The following is a 15,022-nucleotide window of genomic DNA, read 5'->3' on the forward strand; positions in this document are numbered from 1 at the left end:
TATGAAATTGTACATATTAAAAGCTCTTTATTCGTCGATTTTGACATTCATAAATAGGCTATAAGATACATACGTAGAAATTCTCAAATTTTTCATTGAACGCTTCGATCTTACTAAAACATAATCATGTCTACAAAACTTAGATATAAAGTATCATGTGATTGCAAGGAATGCAATGGCAAATATGTTGATGAAAGAACCAGAAAAAGACATCTAGATTTAGAGCGTCATTTAGCGTCTAGCGTTTCCGGATTTGTCCCTTTTTTACCCGGAAACAATCGGATTAAGCCAGCACATACCATCTATCATAGTCCGATCGTAAAAGAATCATCAAGATCAAAAGAAATGACCGGACAAGAAGAGTCAACATCATTTAATAATAATTATGAATCAGATTTTGCCAGTTTTATCCCTCAAAAAAGGCGTAGACAAGACCAGTTTCGGGAACTGGAAACCAATAAGGAAAGCAATGAACTGATTAATGAATATGAATATGAAGGTGACATTTCTCCAGAAGACAATATGGATTTGGATGACGATCCTGTTGAACAATTTGCTGCGCCCGAAAATGATTCAGAATTTGCATATCCCGACACAAATGTTAATATTGCGGATTCTTGGATATTAACATGGATATTTAAATATCAAGCAAGATTTTGCTTGCCGGATGTTGCACTAGATTCTTTAATAAAGTTTTTTCATCAAGTATTAATGGATGCTAATCAGACGAGATTCAAAGATTTCCCGTCTTCTTTATACACTGCGACTAAGTTATTACGAATCGACAACCAATCTATGACTTACGCAGTATGTCTGAGCTGTAATACATTATATAATATAGCTGATGTTGTTGCAGATGAAGGATTTAAATGTACGCATATAGAATTTCCAATGAAACTGAAGGAAAAATTTTGCGGAATGGAATTAACTGTGCAAGTACCGTATGGTAATGGAAATAAAAGACGCCCCAAATTGTTATTTCCATTGCTGAATTTGAAAATACAGATAAACAATTTGTACCAGAGACCAGAATTCAAGCAACAACTACGAAAATGGACCAATCGGGATGTAAATAATGGTATGTTAGCAGATATTTATGACGGTAAAATCTGGAAAACTTTTCCAGACACTTCAGACGTCCCATTTTTTACACCGGAGACTGCAGATTTCCACTTGGGAATTATGATTAATCTTGATTGGTTTCAGCCTTTCGAGTCATCTGTATACAGCTGTGGGGCTATTTATGGGGTTATTTGTAACTTACCGCGTGAAATTAGATTTAAAAAAGAAAATATGTTGACGCTTGGTCTACTACCAGGACCAAGCGAGGTTAAGTTACACAAAATTAACCATTATCTCGCTCCGATTGTTGATGAGTTATTAGAGTTCTGGGATGGGATTGAGATTCCCGCCACTGAAAAAAATATCCGATTGGCATTAATATGCTGTTCGAATGACATTCCTGCGGCGAGGAAGCTCTGCGGTCACATATCAGCATCAGTGAGCTGCCATAGGTGTTATAAAACTGCAAATTCAAATGGAAATGGAAATAAGTCAAATTTTGGCGGCTTTGATGATATGGTTGACTGGTTTGTAGAAAGAGATTTGGATGAACATCGACGGAATGCTGAGCTTTGAAGACTGTGTAAATCTGAGGAGGAAAGAAAATGTCATGTGAGTTCAACCCATGTTAGATGGTCCGAACTGCTTCGATTGCCGTATTTTAATCTGATAAGGTACCTTGTCATAGATCCAATGCACTGTTTGTTCCTCGGAATAGCCCATTGGATAATTAAAAAATTATGGATCGATGGCAACAAGATCACGAAACAAGATCTAGAAAAAATGGAAAAGCGAGCAAAATACATACAAATACCCACGGATTTGGGGCGTATTCCAAATAAAATCGCAACTGGAGAAGGATTTTCCGGATTTACGGCCGACCAATAGAAAATGTTTGTTCTAATTTATGCTATCCCGTTGATGTGGGATTTGCTCGCTGAACCAGATCGACAAATTTTGGGAAATTTCGTTAGAGCTTGTTCTCTGCTAGTTTATCGAATTATTGACTGTGACATATTGAACGATGCTCACGAACATTTGCTCAAAGTTGCAACGTTAATTGAAGAAAATTATGGTCTGGAAAGAATAACCCCAAACCTCCATTTGTGTCTTCATATTGCCGATTGTTGCCGGATTATAGTCCATTATATTCTTTCTGGTGTTTTTCCTTTGAAAGAATGAACGGTATCTTCGGTAGGTATTTTGTGAACTGTTTAATCGTTTAAGCTTGCTAATAATTTATTAAATAATATATCAATAGGCTCTTTTCCCAATAGTAATCGTCAAATTGAACCCAAACTTTTACGAATTATAATGTGGAATTGGAGACTTGATAACCTTGTATCCGTTCAATCAAATAATGTTAAGCTTCAGTTGTTGAAGCTTTAAAATTAATTCAACCACGATCAACTTCTGGAAGTTTGGCAGCTTACGATAATTTTAATTACACTGAGCTGTATCAATTTAGAAAGGTATTCTTCCAAGAAGTTGATGAAACGATTGTCGGTAGCGAACCATTTCCTGGAGAAATGCTTACGCCATGTAAAAATCGGGTTGCCTTGCCTGATGATATTTATCAAATCCTAACCGAATATTATAATATTGCTTACGACTTGCAATTTGTAACAATTGCTGAGTCAACATCAACCAGTTCAAGAGATGCAATAGTTGTGCCAAATATGGTTGATCAATTTGGGCGGGTTAGGATTTCAGCAGAAGTGTTTAGATCGGCAATGGCACCCCGATACCTGAAAAACGCGAATGTTTTGGCAAAATTTATCCAAAACAATGAAACGACTGACTTATTTCCAGGTCAGGTACAGTATTATTTTGAACATACTGTGAGAATTTCGGGTGAACTTAAAACACATCGATTAGTATTTGTTAAATGGTATAAACTGGCGCCAAACCAGAAAACCCGATTTTATACAAGTATTGATGGTGATGAAAAAAGCTCAAATATTGAACTTTGGCGAAATGAATTTTATGAGATAGAGTGAGATTGTTTAATTCCAATTCATTACTTATATAGTCGCTTTGTATCTGGTGAATTTGTAATTGGCAAAAAGAATCCTATCACATATAATGCTGTAATCCCAATAAATAGGCAGTTTCATTTGTGAGAATTTTTACTGGTATAATAGAATTCTATTGTTTGGTGAAAATATAAATTTTAAATATGCAGATTTACTTTAACATTTAATGGAAGTGTACGATGTATTATATTTTTATTTTGAGTAATTAATTAGTTACACGACTATTTCAATTCAAGTAACTAAAATGATAGTTAAATAACCCTTCGGCTGTTGTTAATATACAAAAAAGATCAGAATATCAAGACTCGGGCTGGTCCAAAGGACTCACGGCATCCAAGCCAACTGGTCCAGAGAACTCACGGTCATGGTCAAATATTCTGGAAAGTAATGCATACAGCAGGTACTGAATTCAGAAATATAATCCAGGTATTACATTCCCTAACCAATACGCCACTGCAGCATTAAAGTTACAATAAAAAAGTTCTAATATAATTTATTTGATTGATTTTCTTATAAGGTAATCATGCATGAGTAATTAGTCTGTAAGCAGCAATAAAAATCGTGCCGATTATAAAAAACTCATGATAAATAAGTTCATCAGCTTTCTGCCGGTCATCTCTTACGTTTGAAAGTTTTTTTGAAAGTGGATTGTAATTTCAAAAATTTATTACAGGTATACCGATAATGATCAAATGGAACAAATTTACTTGAAAATTTAATGCATATCCTTCAATTTTAATAGGTCGGTGAAAACAAAGATTACATTCAAGTCAGTTTCTTTTTTACGGTTATCGATTTTCTTTTATATAAACCGATTCCGCTTTAATATAATAATAAACATTCTTAACAATTATCTTATATATTCATACCAGTTTTTTCTTATAGTTATTGGTCTTTCGTACGAATATCACAATATTCTGTTTTTATATCTGCATTTTTTTTTATCTCATTTTTTTGTAAATAGTCAAAGGTTATAAATTGATTTTTATTTTAATCCTAGGGGTTATAATGGGCCGAAAGCATAAATATAGTAGCCTTAAATACATTAGGCAAAACCTGATATGAAAGAATAAGAATTTAACGCGAGTAAATGACTTTTTACAAATAATGTCGAATCACGCAACGATCAGGGATATAGAATCTCGGAAAAAGGTTGTAGAATTAGAAAACTGTAATCGTGCGTTAACGGAAATCATGAGTATGCAGAAAGAAGCAAATGATTTTCTACAACAAAAGATCAATATATTAGAAACTCAGCTATCCCTACTTAATAATTCAGAAATGGGAACTTTATTAAATAATCAAGAAGTGAATTCGTTCAGCAGTGCTCTGATGTTAGCATCCTCTGTCAAAATAAATAATATCAGAAGTGAGGAGGGTGAGGAGGATGAAGACGGTAAAATTAAAATACGTGAAATATGCGAGTAAGTCTTATTTCGATATAATATTTGTCAAATAATAAAGTCAAATAATAAATAATAGAAAAGTTTGTAAATCAATGATATATCTTATTAAATAACATATAACATATACCAGTGTTGCTTAATTTCTGCAAATTTCGCGTATCATATTACATCATTACATCGTTACAGTCAAATAATAAATTATAGAAAGTTGTAAGTCAATGATATATCTTATTAAATAACATATAACATATACCGGTGTTGCTTAATTTCTGCAAATTTCGCGTATAATATTACATCATTACATCATTAGTCTAATGATTAATTGTCAAGATTTTAATTTATTAAATTTATTAATCATTTAATTGTTAATTGTTAGAACAATTGAAAATTGTTAAAATTGTTAAAAATAATGAAAATAATCGATCTGAAAAAAAAATACTGATTTCTTTCTATACTGTGGATATTTTTATGTTTTTTAAAAAAATTTAAAAAATTTGAATTAAATATGTCCAATAAGAAAGATTTAGAGAAAGTAGATGAGCTATTGGGTAAGTTGATCGGCGGACAGCAGATATCAGGATATTACTAAAAACTAATGATTATCTAAATTAATAGCTTTTACCCAACAAGCCAAATATTTTTTTGAAAAAATTGCGAATATTATACAAGGACAACAAGAACAGCAAAATAATGAACCCTACGGGGTGCCAGGTTCTTCACGGGCTGTTTCTTCACGGGCTGTTTCTTCACGGGGTTCTTCACAGGCTGGTTCTCAACAAGAACCAATTCTTATATCGTCAGATGAGGATATAACAATTAAAATGGAAAAAAGCGACACTGCTGTAACTAGCGGTATTAGTGAAAAAGGTGAAGAAAGCGCTGTAACTAGCGCCACTAATGAAAAAGAAGATGAAAGCGCTGGCGCTGTAACCAGCGCCACTAATGAAAAAGAAGATGTAAGTGCTGTAACCAGCGCTACTACTAATGAAAAATACAGGGGTACTAAAAAGGCCATCAAAAAAAAAATACTAACGATGGCGACAAAAATTCCAGAAAAGCCATCAGCGATAAAGCAAAGGGAAAAGCCCCAGTCCAATCAAGTTCAGACGATTCAAGTGATTCAGACAGCTCCTATAACTCAAATAGTTCAAATACTCCCTTCTATTTGATGAAGAGTGATATGCCAAAAGATCTAAGAGAAGCCTTAAGGGTAAATAAGGATATCTCAAATTAATTTTATATATATTTATTAACTGATATTGTTGATTTTATATAGAAGGAAGTTATTTGGAAGTATGATGCGTTACCAGAAGGGAGAAGGATTGATTTGGGTCAAACATTCACTAATCAGCGAAATCGCATTATTAATGATATTATACCTAGTATAATGGAAAATATTAATAATAATATATTTCCTATTTCTAACGAAATTTTATATGATATAATTTACTCCCTTCATCGTCATCGACGTGAAGAGCACCTTAAAAAGAATCGGTCATCGTCAAGAAAAAAATTGCAAGAAAAAAGAAAACATTCCAATACCAGACGCCACGACGTGAGTAAATAAAGTTTTGTACAGTGTATATATTTGCTTAATACTAACTTCTTATCTAATACAGAAAAGATTAAAAGGGGAAGACTAATAAAACATTTACAGATGGTGAAAAATTCATTAGTCAAGAAATTTAAGGACGAAGACTTACAATTAATAATTGACAATAACGCTTACCATTCACCTGAGGAATCTGAGACTGATTGCGAAAATGGGAGAAGCAATATTCTTGTCAAAGATCTTAAGTGGAGATCTGACACAGTGAGTATTTCTTCCTGCTTTTATTATTTTTAATTTTACCATTTCTGACTATTTTTAATTTTACTAACTATTTCTACCTATTTTTAATTTATTTACTAACTATTTCTAACTATTTCTAACTATTTCTAACTATTTTTAATTTTACCAACTATTTTAATTTTTTTAAGTTACGATTATTTTTGCGTGAATATATTGATCGATTAAGAACTGAACAACCAAATAATAGAAAATTACGTGAGCGAGTTACGGGCAATTGTTTTTGTAATAATGAACTAGCGGCGCCTTTGTTGGCGCCGCATTGGACTCATTCCGGATATAAAGGAAAGTTAAAGATTGCAGTCACCCAGCAGCTGGACCAGCGTCAAGACCAGCAGTATGACTTGATGAAATTTGCGGAAAGTGAAAAGTCCTTTAATGATGGATATGATGCTGACGTTGGAGAAGGGGAGGAAGAAATGGAAGAGACTGTTTTATTAACAAGTACTGACCAACCTTCCAACCAATCTTCCAACTAACCTTCTAACCAATCTTCTGACCAATCCTCTAACCAACAACCTTCTGATCAATCCTCCAACCAACAACCTTCCGATCAATCCTCCAACTAACAACCTTCCAATCAATCCTCCAACTAACAACCTTCCGGCCAATCTTCCAACCAACCTTCTGGCCAACCTTCTGACCAACTTTCTGACGATAATTATCTTGAAATGGACGATTGATGGTAGTGATTGTGGTGGTGTTATGATGGTGGTGATTTCCTATATTTTGTATTCTATTTACCTATTTTTCACTAATAACCGATCCCCCCTCCCCTGCTTTTGCGAATTTTATGTATATTAATTAGTACATACAGTTAATTTTTTTTTTCTAAAAATACTTCCTTCAAATAATATTATTGTAATATTTCTTTTTTCAATTATTTCTTTAATCATCCAACGATATTCTTTTTTATAAAAATCTTCAACTTTCTGCCTATTTTTTCTTTATTAAATATCATTCCTTGTATATTCCCTTGTTCATTTTGTACACATTATTTCATCATGTATAGTCAAATGATAAATTTTCAGTGGGTAATTAGGAGAATTATTAAATCTTTTAATACAATTGGTGACAAAATTGTTTATTATTTAGAATAAATCATTTACTAGCTTATGCAATATAAAAGAATGTGGGTACATACATTTTTATTATGATTTCCATCATTGTTCGGTTTACTAGTAACAGTTAAAATAAGTCAGCCAGTAGTATTGAATTTTTATTCTTCGATAAGTCTTAGATCAGATAAAATCATAAAGCACATTTATTGAATGAGCATCAATCGGCTACATACAAATCATCTATTACAACTATTTGCAAAATAACGGACCAGCTAATTCAATTTTCGATTGCGTATGAATATTTCATACGCAGCCATACGCAGTTATATACGCATAGTTAACTGCTAGAATTATTGTGATATAACTGCGGATGATTACATATGAAAAACTCAAAAAATGAGTTTGACAGTCTGAGCAGATATTACCATGCGTATGACTGCGTATGAAAATTTCATACGCAGTCGAAAATGAATTAGGTGGTCCATTATTTTCGCAAATAGCTGTAAGTAGTCCGTTATTTCGCAAATAGCTGTAATCTGTATCAATCGGACATATGCCTGATTGGTACCCGATTGACAATAATTCGACCTGCTGATAGCCGATTGATGACTGATGGTCAACAATATCCAATCGGCAACCAATCGGTCAACTTCCAATATAGATGACAGATGGCTGATTGTTTACCGATTGTTAAACTGGCACCAATCAGTCACCAATCGGCACCAATCGGTCATACAACTGATGTGTAGCCGATTGAAATAAATGCCTGATTGATGACCAGTTGGTATCTGAATGAATGAATCAGTAACAGATCAGCTACCAATCAGGTACCAATCAGTTATATGACCGATTGATGACCGGTATATTATATTTCGACCTGTGTCATCGAAAAGCTTTCTCTTCTTTTTTGTGTCCTCCCGACTTGCCATCCCAAAGTCAATCAGGTAGATGTCGCCATTGTCATTAATTAAGATGTTTTCCTCCCGAGTGTCATTGTGGAGGATATTATGCTTGTGAATCGCTTCTAATCCCTTAATAGCCCTCGACCTTTGCCGTTTCATTATTTTATGGTCGCTCAACATAGTGCCGATAATGGTCAAGCCGATAACGAAGCTCATACCTCCTCCATAATATCCATAACAGATCAGCTTTGGGATATACTTACCTTGAATATCAGCTAGATCTTTATAAATCTCGACTTCTTTTTGCATTTCTTCCAGGATATACGATGGAGCCTTCGATAAGTCTGCACTCTTCAGAGCAATCATATCTCCACGAAATTCGCATAGGAGGGTTTTCCCACTTCGTCCTTCACCTAATATGCTCTTGAACTTGAAGTCTGAGAAGCTATAATTGTTCTGCTTAACAGAAGTGTTAGAAGATGATTGTTGATTCGCAAAGGTGCTGGAAGATTGTTGTTGATTTAATGAGGAGTTGGACGATGACTTTGAGTGTGACCGAAGAGTACGTGAATCATTGTCCCCTTGAACCGGTACTACTACTTGAGGTTTAGGAGACTTGGGATTCTCTTTCGCCCGTCGAGTTAGATATGCATATGCCTTGAGAACTGGTGGAGATTCGGACTGAAGTGAGAGAGTTTTTGAGATCCAGAGATCTGTATGCTCTCGACGTAGGAACTAGTGATTATCATAGGTGGTAAGAATGCCATATCTAAGTTCGTTTCCTCCCATATAATTATAGATTTGTTGAACTACATCCTTGCCCTTACTCGTCTGATAAAACTCAGAAAATGTCTGTTCGCCCATATCTTCTAAAACATGCTTTCTTTTAGCCTCCATCACCAAGATCAATGAACCCACGAGATGACAGTTGAAATCTGGTATGCCGGGAGTGTCAGTAGATTTCCTTGAATATACATAGTCTGGTCCTGTAAGATCATTCAATATCATACAAATATTAACATTTATGGCATTACGAACATCCTCTTCATCGACCACAGCAAATTTATCATTAAATCTTGGCCTCTCAAATATCGGCTGTTGGTCGAAGCGGAATTGATTCACTTTATCGAAAAAGTCCCCCCAAAGCTGTACACTTGCAGGCGGGTCACCAACAGCCTTTGTAGTGGTCTTCGAGGTAACGCAGTCCGTAGAATATGTTATGGGTGGCGGAATACACGACAACGCCTCTTCCAAGCTGAGAACTGGAAACGAATATGTGTTATTATTACTAGGGCAAATGACGAAAAATTAGACTATACCAGACACTCCAGACACTTACGTGGCAATTTTACGATGACATGGATATGTTCTTCGGGAGGTGAGTCTGGGAAATATTTCGAAATCTTTCTTATTGCCAACAGCTCGTCACTGTCCTGGAGTATTAGATTTCTTAATTGATCGTCCTGATCGCCAGGGATTGACACCTTCCATAGCTTGAGCCTGTCTGCGTCTATACCAGCAAAGTCATTTTGTTCTATCAATATCTATGGCAAAAGCACTAGCGGTCGTATTTCCTTTGACGAGACATAGTAAAGTGATAGACATGTTTTCGGCTTATACAAGAGACCGATCACCACTTTGCATCATAAGTGCAAATCACTGCGCCTCCCTAACCGTGAAGACTCTTCTCACTTATCACCTGACGTTTTTATATAGGCTAGTGGCTAGATTAGTTCGGATAAAAATATTAGATTTATGCTTTAGCGTCTTCGACTAGTCCATGGACCGCACCATTACACGTGACCCTTTCTCATGTACAGTACAATAATAATACTTTATTTATGAAATAAAAATGTTGCCGGAACCGGCTTAACATTACATAAAAACTATTACATAGCATGATAAAAAAATACTAATTATTTCAGAAAATGGACAGCGCAAGCGGATCTCCTGTAGGGATCGCGCGAAGTTTGCTTTCTGATTCGCTAGAGTCCAATATCCGAGGGAGGCTTTTTTTCCAACTCCACCTGGGGGTATATGATGATGTTAATAGGTTTTAAGCCGGCTATTTTACCTTCTTCTAGAGGAAAAGGCGATGCAAAGTCTTCTTCCCCCAAGGAAAAGCATTGAGAAATTTTTTTTGCGGGTCCATCCATACCCCTTGTCTTTTTTCAGGTTTATCGCTATTCACAGTATTGATTAGAACATTATTTTCTTGAAAGAAATCTTTCCTATATAGTTCGATGTTTATTTCTTCTAAATCTGGCCGGTCAGTTTTGATCTTAGCTTCCAGGTCACTAACGGTCAAATCCCTATCAATTATTACATTGAAAATTTTGACCTCACTACGAACGAAGCAAGTGAAGGTGCTAGACTTCTTACTTTCCTAAATTCATGGTCCATTGTGAGAACTTTTCGCTTGCATGTATACAAAACTTTGCCAGGCTGAAAGCACTCAGGGTAGGCGCTTCGCATGGCATATACATACCTTATTTTGCGACATTTTACGGATATTATTTTTGCGGAAAGTTGGCTGAACTTCCACATACCCCTACATGCTTTATATCTTGCTGGGAAAAAGTTAAGGAGGTATGAGGCGTAATTAGTATTGTCGTCTGATGCCAAGAGTTTTATGAAAGCACATGCAAATGGAATCCTCATACCTTTTCACATGGAGATCTACCGGAAAGACATATACTTGGTTTTATGCTTGGCGATCTCAAAATTGTGAGTCCACCAGACCTTCATAACATATGCTTTTACCGTAACTATTTACTTTTAGAGTTGGTCCTGTGTTGCTTGTAGACATTCTTTCACATTTTTCTCATGTTTGTTTGGGAAAAAATAAGAATAGGAAGTTAATATTTGTTTGCAAGAAATTCCCCTGTCGCACAGACTTGCCTGTGTGATTAACAATTACATCATTGTGCTTCTGATTTCGGACTATTGCTCCGGACTGGCGATCCCTTATCCGGTTTAACTTTATTATATGGTAGATCGGGATCGGAAATATCATACGGCAACGGTTTATTAATATCTGATTTTAGTAACTTTACCATGTTTCCAACTCCTCCAGTCTATTCATTAGTGCTTGGGCTGATTCTGCAAGCTACAAGTTTATAATTGTTTTGAACTCACGAGTCTTTCAGCTACTTTTCTATGCGTGTATGTCGAAAAAATTAAAATTTTCGTTTCGTCTGTGTAACCTTGATTTTTTGGCTTCAGTTTTTTTGGTGCTTGATCAGCCTGTGTAACATTTGAGTTGGCTCCCGTTTATTTATCTAACCTACTCCAGAAATGCCAAGTCGGGTGATTTTCACCATTGCGTAATTACACTTGGATGGCAATGTTGATCATTACATTAGTTCGGACCAATAAACAGATTTTTATGATAAGTTGCAAGTTCAACCTGTCGAAATGCAAAAATCGACTCTTTTTAATATGCCGGCATTTGATTTTCCAAAAACCGTCTTGAAATCAAAGGAGTTACAACTAACTTCCTTAGTAATTCTGGGAATACTTACTTATCGTTTCATTAGTAGTCGTCATATTGGGAAAGACCAGAAGACTGTTGAGAGCCGAATGCGTCGAAATCGGCGAAAGGATCCTGGTAAGAAATTTGAAACAACATTTTCCTTCATATAATAGTAATATATGATGAACTGTTTCAAATATTTCTTGGCTCATCTTAACATATTTTCTTTTCTTATTAAACCCAAAACAGATAGAACCAATATTAGACCGTCAGGACACGGACCAGAAACATATGATCCCCGTATAGATTATGATGACCTCGTGTGGCAACTATATTATGAATCGCATAAGGGAGAAGAGGAAGCTGAAGAATTAAAAAGAATGATGGATTCATTGGGAAAGTGATTTATTGTAGTTATTCTACACCAGCTAACAATAATGTTATCTAATGTATACAGTAACATTTATTTTAAATTTTAGTTAATTACAATTATGTCATTTAAGATATATCATGTGATGCTATTTGCTAAAATACTAGATTCTCAATTTAACCTTTTGCATGAAGAGATTTTATTAATAATAATAATGCTATGGTGACATCATTGCCATTTGAGATTTTATAACATTATCTACGGTAAATAGAACAACAGGGCGGACATCCTCATATTATCACATTATTGCCGATCATTTTGCCGATCATCTATTTTAAATATTATCACATAAAAAATACCATTTTTTTGCAAATTTAACTATATAAATTTTATTTGTTATCAAAATTTATCCAAAGTCCGAAAATTAATGTTTTCAAATCCAAAAATTAACTAAAACCCAAAAATGGGCTGAATTTTAATAATAATTAGAAAATTGAAATTATTTTAATGATATTGTGACAACCAGTGATTAAAATTTAATGTTTTATAGCTTTTTAGATTCATCTCGTCAAGACAAACATTTTGATAGTAATTTTATAATTTTTTACGCCAAATTGATTGAGAAATTGCATTTTGAAAATTTCTATTTATTATATAGATTATAACAAATATAATTGCAAGTATAAATTTAGCCATAACTTCTTGATTACCTAAAATTAGGAATGATTACTTCGGCCATTGATTTTAAATCAGTTAAACTATAACCCATAAAAGTTTCAAGCTTCGGCCAAACTTCTGTGACTTTGGCCGAAGTTTTAAAGTCTGATATCACCCAATTTACTATAAGATCGGCAAATGATCGGCAAGGTGATATAAGGATGTCCGCCCTGTTAAATAGAACTAAGACTAATTTTATTAACTATACAAATAATTAATGGTTTTTTCAAGCCCTGAACGAAATAAATCTCGTCGTCTAATAAAGATGTGTGCATCGGTGCCAGTTACTAAATTTATGCATTCGAGGGCTTCATTGTGTTGTATATGAAAGTTTCTATGATCCGGATACCACTTTTTTTTATGCGCAATCTTATTTCTAGCCGATCTGTAAATGACCATCCACCTCATTTCATCAAAGGTTACATCGCCGAAATCTTCACCAATCTCTAAAAGATTGTATTTAATTTCATCATCACCTTCTTTGCTAAGGTCATACGCTTCATAAAATAGATGCGAGAATGATTCATATCTCTTGCCGTATCTTGTTTCGTATTCTTTAATGATAACTTTCTGCCACTGCTCCATGATCTGGCAAGTGTTATCAATAGAGTCTCGAGAAGCTTCCCCAAAACATTTCTCTACGGTATCTTTATTAATAATTAGTGTTAGATTCGACAAGGATAATCAATTCCATTCATATTATGGGCTTTACTTACTTTGAATTATAATTAACTTATCTCTATCATTTACAGCAGATGATACGTCCTCGTATATTCTTTTGTATATAGTGACGGTATCCGTAGTCCCAACAGAATCTTTTTTTGGTAACAATTGTTACCGGCTTTTTGTAAAATCGTAGCCATAATCTGTATTTATATTAAGAAAAACTTCTGTACGTAAAACAAACATGATATTTATGAGTAAAATCACTTACCAATAATAAAGGTATGACACATAAGCCACCCACGTGAATCGAAAAAAATAAACCTATGTGAGTACAGGGACGTTAATTCGGGACAAATCTGTAATTCCTAGCTCAAATTACAAATATAAGTTCAGGCCGTACCAATCCCAGCCTTACGTGAACTTAATACGTGATTTTTACGTAAAATTATTTCTTGTCGCCCAAAAGGAGATCAATTGACATAACATATACCAAATTATGCAACGCTTTCTTAATCCAGCATCTTCTATGCGGTAAATTTATTTAATTTTGCAATTTGCATAAAATCAACGTCCCTGTGCGAGTATGCGATCCGCCCGATAATTTTACTAGGCAGTTACCGGAGAAATAATAGGACTCATCACTGGTGAGACTTTCCTTTCGTATCTTCTGTCACAATAATAACCTTTACCATACCCATCATATTCATTATACCTCCTCTTCAAAATCACTGTCGTGACTACAGTCATCATTCACCTTATCTAGTACCTTTGGTGCCTCTTCATTCGTTACTTTCTCTGACTGAAATATGGGATCATCAAAATACGCCTCACCATCATAATATACCTTATCATAGTCAGTATGGATATCTGCCTTAGCTGTTATTTCTGAGGGAACGTGATTCTGATTTTCATTCGGATTGACTTGATCAATAATATATTGTATTTGAGGATTAAGTTTCTTATAATTAGACCTACACTCCACGATTTTATTGAGAATATGCTTGCTTTGTTATGATCAATTTATTTCTTGCAACATTCACTTGGCAAATTGTCAAGTTTTTCGATGCTTATTGATCCGAGAATTAGGAATTTCATCCGCAAGAGAAGAAACTCGATTGTTATTAGCATTAGATATCGGTACTTCGAAGATATCACTCGCTTCCTCACTAAGGAGAAACTTTTCAAGCTTGTCAGAAGTCTTGGGCTTATCAGGCACCTCGGTCTTATCGAACATTTCACTTCCCTAAATATAAGGCCCATAGTGAGAAAAACTCGCTCCCATACATACATAACTTCTAGCATATACATACCTTAATTTTTTCGCGGGAAACTTCCACATACTCCTACATGCTTTATAACTTGCTGGGAAAAAATTAAGGAGGTATGAAGCGTAATTAGTATTGTTGTCTGAAGCTAAGAGTTCTATGAAAGCGCATGCAAATGGAATTTTCATACCTTTTCACATGTAGATCTACCGG

At 34.6% G+C, this 15,022-nt stretch overlaps 7 protein-coding genes across 7 annotated transcripts; 4 read left to right on the forward strand and 3 right to left on the reverse strand.

Annotated features, from left to right (window-relative positions):
• Positions 1-126: 126 nt before the first annotated feature.
• Positions 127-1,076, forward strand: OCT59_027719 (uncharacterized protein; the record flags this gene model as incomplete). The annotated part of the gene is made up of 2 exons (XM_066137183.1): positions 127-946; positions 1,006-1,076. The coding sequence occupies 2 exons, from the start codon at positions 127-129 to the stop codon at positions 1,074-1,076; spliced, it is 891 nt and encodes a 296-aa protein (XP_065993597.1).
• Positions 1,077-4,205: 3,129 nt separating this feature from the next.
• Positions 4,206-4,526, forward strand: OCT59_027720 (uncharacterized protein; the record flags this gene model as incomplete). The annotated part of the gene is made up of 1 exon (XM_066137184.1): positions 4,206-4,526. The coding sequence occupies one exon, from the start codon at positions 4,206-4,208 to the stop codon at positions 4,524-4,526; it is 321 nt and encodes a 106-aa protein (XP_065993598.1).
• Positions 4,527-5,009: 483 nt separating this feature from the next.
• Positions 5,010-6,832, forward strand: OCT59_027721 (uncharacterized protein; the record flags this gene model as incomplete). The annotated part of the gene is made up of 6 exons (XM_066137185.1): positions 5,010-5,052; positions 5,120-5,503; positions 5,563-5,714; positions 5,781-6,063; positions 6,124-6,317; positions 6,485-6,832. 6 exons carry the CDS (start codon positions 5,010-5,012, stop codon positions 6,830-6,832), a joined length of 1,404 nt encoding a protein of 467 aa, XP_065993599.1.
• Positions 6,833-8,226: 1,394 nt separating this feature from the next.
• On the reverse strand, positions 8,227-9,844 carry OCT59_027722 (uncharacterized protein; the record flags this gene model as incomplete). Its single annotated transcript, XM_066137186.1, has 4 exons — positions 8,227-9,051; positions 9,130-9,578; positions 9,656-9,749; positions 9,833-9,844. The coding sequence occupies 4 exons, from the start codon at positions 9,842-9,844 to the stop codon at positions 8,227-8,229; spliced, it is 1,380 nt and encodes a 459-aa protein (XP_065993600.1).
• Positions 9,845-10,396: 552 nt separating this feature from the next.
• OCT59_027723 (uncharacterized protein) lies at positions 10,397-11,144 on the reverse strand (the record flags this gene model as incomplete). Its single annotated transcript, XM_066137187.1, has 4 exons — positions 10,397-10,702; positions 10,866-10,886; positions 10,980-11,058; positions 11,134-11,144. 4 exons carry the CDS (start codon positions 11,142-11,144, stop codon positions 10,397-10,399), a joined length of 417 nt encoding a protein of 138 aa, XP_065993601.1.
• A 540-nt stretch (positions 11,145-11,684) lies between these two features.
• Positions 11,685-12,510, forward strand: OCT59_027724 (uncharacterized protein). Its single transcript, XM_066137188.1, has 2 exons — positions 11,685-11,926; positions 12,041-12,510. The coding sequence occupies exons 1-2, from the start codon at positions 11,734-11,736 to the stop codon at positions 12,193-12,195; spliced, it is 348 nt and encodes a 115-aa protein (XP_065993602.1). The 5' UTR covers positions 11,685-11,733; the 3' UTR covers positions 12,196-12,510.
• A 271-nt stretch (positions 12,511-12,781) lies between these two features.
• OCT59_027725 (uncharacterized protein) lies at positions 12,782-14,997 on the reverse strand (the record flags this gene model as incomplete). The annotated part of the gene is made up of 8 exons (XM_066137189.1): positions 12,782-13,525; positions 13,595-13,617; positions 13,689-13,744; positions 13,813-13,865; positions 13,945-13,954; positions 14,257-14,515; positions 14,761-14,787; positions 14,855-14,997. 8 exons carry the CDS (start codon positions 14,995-14,997, stop codon positions 13,077-13,079), a joined length of 1,020 nt encoding a protein of 339 aa, XP_065993603.1. The 3' UTR covers positions 12,782-13,076.
• Between the last annotated feature and the right edge of the window lie 25 nt (positions 14,998-15,022).

Source organism: Rhizophagus irregularis, chromosome 7 (assembly GCF_026210795.1).
Source record: "Rhizophagus irregularis chromosome 7, complete sequence".
NCBI classification, from domain to species: Eukaryota; Fungi; Glomeromycota; class Glomeromycetes; order Glomerales; family Glomeraceae; genus Rhizophagus; species Rhizophagus irregularis.